At 48.4% G+C, this 7,757-nt stretch overlaps 1 protein-coding gene across 2 annotated transcripts in view; it reads left to right on the forward strand.

Moving 5' to 3' along the window:
* The window catches only part of DNASE1L3 (deoxyribonuclease I-like 3), a 30,100-nt gene that overhangs the window by 10,087 nt on the left and 12,256 nt on the right, over positions 1 to 7,757 (forward strand). For both annotated transcript variants that reach the window (XM_011947235.1, XM_011947234.1), the window contains 3 exons: positions 2,055 to 2,143; positions 5,117 to 5,206; positions 5,796 to 5,908. In XM_011947235.1, the coding sequence (XP_011802625.1) occupies positions 2,055 to 2,143; positions 5,117 to 5,206; positions 5,796 to 5,908 (292 nt within the window). The remainder of the gene's footprint in view (positions 1 to 2,054; positions 2,144 to 5,116; positions 5,207 to 5,795; positions 5,909 to 7,757) is intronic.

Below are 7,757 nucleotides of genomic sequence, written 5' to 3' on the forward strand. Positions count from 1 at the left end.
TGTATTTTTAGTAGAGACAGGGTTTCACCATATTGGCCAGGCTGGTCTCAAACTCCTGACCTCAGGTGATCTGCCTGCCTTGGCCTCCCAAAGTGTTGGGATTATAGGCTTCAGCCACCCACGCCCCAAAGGAAGACATTCTTCAAAGTGGAAAAATTGGGTCAAAGGGCATACATATTTGAAAATACCTTCCAGAAAGGTGTGGCAGTCACAGTGACTAAATCAGCAGACTGGCTTGGCCAGCAGCTTCCAGCTCCCAGGAGAGCCCTGTGTGGCTGATGCCATGGAGTTCAAGCTGTCCATGGAAGGCTCCAGCCTTAGGACATTGTTCTCCTCATCAGTCACTACATGGGTGGACCTCCCACCTGGGGCAGCTTCCTAAAGGCTGAACCCCCAGTCACGGAGGCACCCAGACAGGTGAGTGCTGGTGTCTCTCCCCACTGGGTCCTTCTAAAGATGGAACTGGAACATGTGCTCTGGAAAGACAGGACCACTGGCATAACCCTCGTACTCTATGTCTTTGGTGGCTGTGTAAGAGGACATAATTAACCTTGGGGACCAGGTGCAGTGGCTTATGCCTGTACTCCCCGCACTTTGGGAGGCCAGGGTGGAAGGATCACTTGAGGCCAGGAGATTGAGGCTCCAGTAAGTCATGATCACACAGCTGCACTCCAGCCTGGGTGACAGAACAAGACCTTGTCTCAAAAAAAGATATTAACCTTGGGGATGCCTTGTCCTTGACCAACAAATTCTGTGTCATTGAGCCCACCAGGATCCCATACACAGAAAGGCCCCTGTGGGCTTGGTCACAGAAAGGGCTGTGGGCTTGGTCTGCACCCTGGCCTCTAGGTTGTTGCTCACCTTGAAGGAGCCTCTCCTATATTCTTTTCTCTCTGAGTGCCTTCTCAACTTTCAGGGACCATTCAAATGTCACCTCCACTGTGGAGCCCTTCCAAATCCTCCGAATAGAAGCAATTAATTACTCCTCAACACTTCCACAGCTTGTGACTTTTATTTAGTGCAGGTTTTTGTTTTGGTTTGATTTTGGTCTCACATCATAGCTAGCTGTTTCCATTTGTCTGTCTTGCTGGACTGAGTCTTCCAGAGTAGTGACTGGTTTTCTTTTTTTTTGAGATGGAGTCTTGCTCTGTCCCCAGGCTGGAGTGCAGTGGCGTGATTTCGGCTCACTGCAACCTCTGTCTCTCAGGTTCCAGAGATTCTCCTGCCTCAGCCTCCCGAGTAGCTGGGATTACAGGCACATGCCACCATGACCAATTAATTTTTGTATTTTTAGTAGAGACGGGGTTTCACCATGTGAGCCAGGCTGGACTCGAACTCCTGACCTCAGGCAATCTGCCTGCCTCATCCTTCCAAAGTGCTGGGATTACAGGTGTGAGCCACTGTGCTCAGCCAGGACTGTGTTTTAATAGTTCAGCATGGTGGACTTTGTAGTCACACGGACCTGAGTTCAAATCCTGGCTCTACAACCTATACTGGCTGTATGACTTTAAGCTAGTCACTCAGCCACTCTGAGTTTGGTTTCTGCCTATGTTTAATGGACTGAAAAGCATAGTTATCCCATGGGGTTGTTGTAAGACTTGGAGTAGGTTTGCAGTAAATGTCAGCTTTTACAGTTATTATCATTATAATTATACCTCTTTATTTCTAATCCAGTCTGTTACCTTTGCTAAGGGCTTAATATTTATAATTATTATTATGATTATTCAAGCAAAGCCAAGAGGCAGGATATTGTGGGGAGGTCATGAGCAAGGGGCTCTGGGCTTGAATCGTATAGGTTCAAATTCTGCCTCCGCCACTTTCTAGTAGGGTGACTGGGAGTGTAATTTACTCAACTTTCTCTGAGCCTCACGCTTCTCTTAAAAATGTGTATAACAAAAGTACCAACCTACCTCAGGGAGTCCTTCATTTAATTCAGAGTAGAAATTATTTTAATAAGCACTCAATGCAATGCTTAAAAACAGTAAATGTCCAATAAAAGGTTTTATTTATCTGTGGTAAATGACCTCAACCCCTGGGAATTCTCTTTCTTGCAGGTCATCAAACGCTGTGACATCATACTCCTGATGGAAATCAAGGATAGCAACAACAGGATCTGCCCCGTACTGATGCAGAAGCTGAATGGGTAACATGGGGAAGGGTGGGCCCGCTAGGGCTCAAGGTCAAGTGCAAGGGCATCTGAAAGCTCCAGGGATCTGAAAGTAATGTGAGATCCCGCACTTTACCACCAGTTCACATAGCCTGCGCTGCCCAGGATTCCAACTCCCTTAGCCACGGTCCTGAGAACTTCCTTTTTTTTTTTTTTTTTGAGACGGAGTCTCGCTCTGTCGCCCAGGCGGGAGTGCAGTGTCACAATCTCGGCTCACTGCAAGCTCCGCCTCCCGGGTTCATGCCATTCTCCTGCCTCAGCCTCCCGAGTAGCTGGGACTATAGGCGCCCGCCACTACACCCGGCTAATTTTTTGTATTCTTTAGTAGAGATGGGGTTTCACTGTGTTAGCCAGGATGGTCCCGATCTCCGGACCTCGTGATCCACCCGCCTCAGCCTCCCAAAGTGCTGGGATTACAGACGTGAGCCACCGCACCCGGCCTGAGAACTTTCAACCAGCTGATTTTACTATGATAAAACAGAATAGGGGAAATAGATGAGGGGTCTGGACACAGAAAGAAATGAAAAAAGCAGATGAGGCTGAGCTAAAAAGTACGGTTATGAAGAAAATGTTGGAAAAAAGAAAAAATTAAAAACCAACAGTAGAAGAAAGATCAATAAAATTAGGATATGCTCACACACTGGAATATTATGCAGCTGTTAAAAGTCATGCTGGTGGCCAGGTGTGGTGGCACGTGCCTATAGTCTCACCTACCTGGGAGGCTGAGGTGGAAGGATCACTTGAGCCCATGAGGATTAGGCTACAGTGAACCATGATCACCCCACTGCACTCCAGCCTGGGCCACAAAGCAAGACTCTGTCTCTTAAAAAAAAAAAAAAAATGCTTGCTACACAATAAGTTAGAGCTAAATATTCCAGCATGGAATAATGGCCGCAATGTATTAAAAAAAAAGCAAGTTGAGAATTGCAGGTAAAATAGCACATTTGAGTCGTCATGTTACATGAATAAGGGTGTGTTTGTGTTTCCATGTGCTATATAAGATGAAAGATTGGAAGGATGCTCTCCAAACTCTTCATAGTGGTTACTTCCGGGGGGTGTGATCAGAGAGCTGTGGTGAAAGGGGTTAGTGAAGGAATGAGGGGCACTTGCTTTTTATTTTAGTACTTTTTAAATTTGAAACTCTGTCGCCCAAGCTGGAGTGCAGCAGCAAGATCTCGGCTCACTGCAACCTTTGCCTTCTGGGTTCAAGCGATTCTCCTGCCTCAGCCTCCCAAGTAGCTGGATTTACAGTCATGCACCACTATGCCTGGCTAACTTTTGTATTTTTAGTGGAGTCGGGGTTTTGCTATGTTGCCCAGGCTGGCCTCAAACTCCTGACCTCAAGTGATCTGCCCGTCTCAGCCTCCCAAAATGCTGGGATTACAGGCTTGAGCCACTGCACCTGGGCCACAGTTAAGTGTTTCACTATTAGTGTTTCTCAGCATGAAACACTTAATAGGGACTTTTGAACAAAAGCCATGCCTGGGTCTTGGGCAGGGGCGAGATGAGATAGTAGATCCCGATGCCATCATCCCGCAGCCTCCGGGCTTATTCATCATAGGGAAGGAATGTGTAGGACAACTGTAGGGACAGGCAAGAATCCATGTCAATCTGCCTAAGGGCTTCCCTTATAGTGAGGGAAATGAGTGAGGGACCTGCCTGAGTCACTCAGCCAGGAAGTGGCCACGCCTACCGCTGAACTTGCATCACATCTGATCTCATAGCCAGTGCTCTATTCTTTGTCATCTCAGCCTTCCTTGGAGTGGTCCCAGTCAGGTTTGTGGGAGACTGAGGGGACAGGTTTGTGGGGGACTCAGGGGTCAGGTGGACTCCAGGCATCTCCACCACAGTCCGTCTGGGGCAAGTCTTTTCACCACCATTGGTCTTGGCACTCCCCAACCTGTCTAGACTGTCATGGACTCTAGGCAGAGCCAAGCCTGTTTGCCCCTTTATCCCCCACAAGCCAGGATGGGCCTTAGTCACTTTGCAACTGAGTCACCACAAGCAGTTTGCTAACTCAGGAGTTGGCAGGCTGTGTTCAAAACAGGGCCAACCTCCCCAAAGTGGAAGCCCAGCAGAACCTACTGTTCACACTCCTGGGGCCCCAGGGGCCGGGTCTGCCTTAGAATAATGCATCTAAGTCCCAGGAATTTCTGTAAGATTGGCCCCTAAATACCCCTTCTGCTTTTTTTCCAACTGAACCTAAGAATATGCTGCAGCTTTAGACATGCCCTAGATCTTTTTGTGAGCAGACAATGTGAAACTGTGTTAGGCTCTGCCCAGAGTGGAGTTATCAGTAGATTTGGCAAACACACAGAGAGAGTCCAGTTTCCCTGGTGCAGGTGAGGGGCAAGGTCAATGGGACTCCATGGCTGCATCCCCAGCACCCAGGATATAAACAACAGTGAAGTGAAATCATGTTCCCAAGGCTTGGGAGAAAATGCCTGGGGGCTTTCAGAGGAGAGAATATTCTTGCTTATCATAAATGCTCAGGAGTGGTTCGTGGACACGGACAGGTGGCTTGATGACGTTTATTCCACCAGAAAGCATAAGCTGCAGCTGCAGCCATGGGCATGAGTGGGGTCAGGGGCTGATTCTGGCCCAGATCGTCTTCTAGGGTTTCAGTGGCCTCCTACAGGTACAGGCCAAAGCATGCGGGTTTTGGGGTGAGTTGGATCTAGGTTCAAATCCCAACTTGGCCTTGCAAACCATAAAAAGGGGATAATGATAATACCCTTCTCATAAGGCAAGAAATAATGGCTGTAAAGATCCTGGTAGATGCCACATTCCAGCCAATCAATGGTGGCCCTTCTTATTGGACTCAAAGGTTATGATGAACAGTGGCCCTTCCACACATTGGGTGTATGGGGGCAGATTGGAAAGAGAGGAACATGTACAGTAGGGGAATGTTTATTCTTTAAGATGCAGTGTGAAATCTTTGTTTTCTAGAAATTCAAGGAGAGGCATAACATACAACTATGTGATTAGCTCTCGGCTTGGAAGAAACATATATAAAGAACAATATGCCTTTCTCTACAAGTAAGTATCATCTATGCTCCCTAGAACATGGCCACTAATAAATCGTGAATTGAATCAAAATGCATGTCTTTTCTGCAAAACCAAATTTTCATCTCTAACCAATTCTCAGTGTTGATCAAAATAACTGCTGTCAAAACTGGGGACTTACACAGAGTATTAACTCTTCAAGCTGAAAACACAAGGGGTCTCCTAACACCTCATTTGTTGGTTGGCTCCATGGTTGCCAGGCCAGGAGTTCTTTACTCCTCATAGTCAAGTCCTGGCCCAAGGCTGGAAAGCTGAGGTGCTCAGCACAGCTGATTCCTGAACTTCATATTCTTTTCCTCTTCCTGCTAGTAATTTCTTAAGTCTGAATATTAACCTGTGGGTGCCACAGATGGCTAGTATGGCTCAGATCTTCAGCTCCCAGATTCTCAACAGCTCCCTGGCTGTTGAGAAGAGTTGACTCAGCCTTGTTCTCAGGAAAATGATCCCATGCTTGAGCCTGCTCTGGAGTCTAAGAAAGCCAAGGGAACCTACATATCTGCTTTATGAAAGTAGTAAGAAAAGGGCTGACTCAGCTGGGAGGATTTCCTTTTCCTTCTTTTAGGGAAAAGCTGGTATCTGTGAAGAGGAGCTATCACTACCACGACTATCAGGATGGAGATGTAGACGTGTTTTCCAGGGAGCCCTTTGTGGTCTGGTTCCAGTCACCCCACACTGGTAAGACCCGCAGGCCTCTCTCTCTGGGGCCTCCCCAACAGCCCATGAATGGGCAGCAGCCTTGAGCATGAGCTCAGGTTTATGCAGCCCATTAGGGAGGCATTACGCTGGATGTGACAGTGCATTGCTTCTAATACCTCAATGTAGACGATGCAGTTCGGTGTGATGGCACCAGGCTTGCTTCTCAGAATGCCATGACTCAAGACTTCCCCAGCCTGGAACACACTTTCTGGAAGCAATGGTAGCTCCCCTCTCTCTGAAGAGTTTAGGCGCATGGAAATTATTTTCTGCAATTCCTTGGTTTCTGTCAAGTACAACCCTTCCTTCCTTTTAAAAAATCCTGGCCGGGTGCAGTGGCTCATGGCTGTAATCCCAGCACTTTGGGAGGCTGAGGCAGGTGGATCACCTGAGGTCAGGAGTTCGAGACCAGCCTGGCCAACATGGTGAAACCCTGTCTATACTAAAAATACAAAAATCAGCTGGGTATGGTGGTACACACCTGTAATCCCAGCTACTCGGGAGGCTGAGGCAGGAGAATTGCTTGAACCAGGGAGGCAGAGGTTGCAGTGAGTCGAGATCGTACCACTGCACTCCAGCCTGGGCGATAGAGGGAGACTGTTGTCTCAAAAAAAAAAAAAAAAAAAATCGTAAGCGATGGCTTAGGCGAACCGCTAGCCTAGAGGCTCACTCTCCAGCCAGTCACTGCATTGCAGACTCCTCCACAGGCTGCAGCGGGTGAGGAAATCCAAATGGATTGTTCCCTGAACTCTAACAACAGTACTTGTACTGGCACCTGATTAAGTGCCAGCCTCCTGTAATCCTTGCAATGACTACAAGGTAGGGAATAGGATTATCTCCACTTTACATTTCAGGAAACTGAGGTTTAAAAAGGCGTGAAGTCACCCAGCTGCTGAAATGGACAGGCCAGGGTTATAACCCAGGCCACCACCTCAGGAGCTCGTGCTCTTCTTTTTTTTTTCTGTTTTTCAGACAGGGCCTTGTTCTGTCATCCAGTCTGGAGTGCAGTCGCATGATCTTGGCTCACTGCAACCTCCGCCTCCTGGGCTCAAGCAATCTTCCCACCTCAGCCTCGCAAGTAGCTCAGACTATAGGCACGCACCACCACACTCAGCTAATTTTAAAATTTTTTGTAGAGATGAGGTCTCACCATGTTGCCTAGGCTGTTCTGAAACCACTGAGCTCAAGCCATCTGCCTGCCTTGGCTTCACAAAATGCTGGGATTACAGGTGTAAGCCACTGTGCCCAGCCAGGAGCCCATGTTAACCACTATGCAATGCTCGATGGAGTCAAGAATCAAATATTTTTTCAGTACCTACTATGTGCCAGGCTCTGTTGAGGGCACTGGACCAGACAGAGGAGGTGACATTGGGCTGTGACCTGAAGAAGCCAGCCATACAGAGGGCTGGAGAAAGGGCATTCCAGGTGGAGGGTACAGTGAGCACAAAAGCTCAGAAGTGGGAAGGAGGCTGGAATATTTAGGGGGACCAAAAGAAGGATTGGGGAGTGCAGTGGAGGCCTGAGGAGGAGAGCCGGCGATGAGGGTGTGTAGGGCCCTGGATGCAGCCTGCTGGGCTGAGTTCTGGCTCCTGTCTGTGTGACTTGAGCAGTGACCACCCCACCGCCCTTGTCTGTTGAGGTAAGAGTGGGAATCCGGGCTGAGAATGAGGGGAGGTCCCAGGAGGAGGTGCTCAGAAAGTGACAGCTGCTGTTAGCAGGTGGGCCAGGCACGGCTTCCGAGGGTCACGCACATTGCCACACTCAGGCTCTCTCAGTCCTCCAACGGTGGGGGAAGGTTTTCAGACACTTCAAAAGTCTTTCATGAAGACCA

This window comes from Colobus angolensis, unplaced genomic scaffold (assembly GCF_000951035.1).
Source record: "Colobus angolensis palliatus isolate OR3802 unplaced genomic scaffold, Cang.pa_1.0 Scaffold26, whole genome shotgun sequence".
NCBI classification, from domain to species: Eukaryota; Metazoa; Chordata; class Mammalia; order Primates; family Cercopithecidae; genus Colobus; species Colobus angolensis.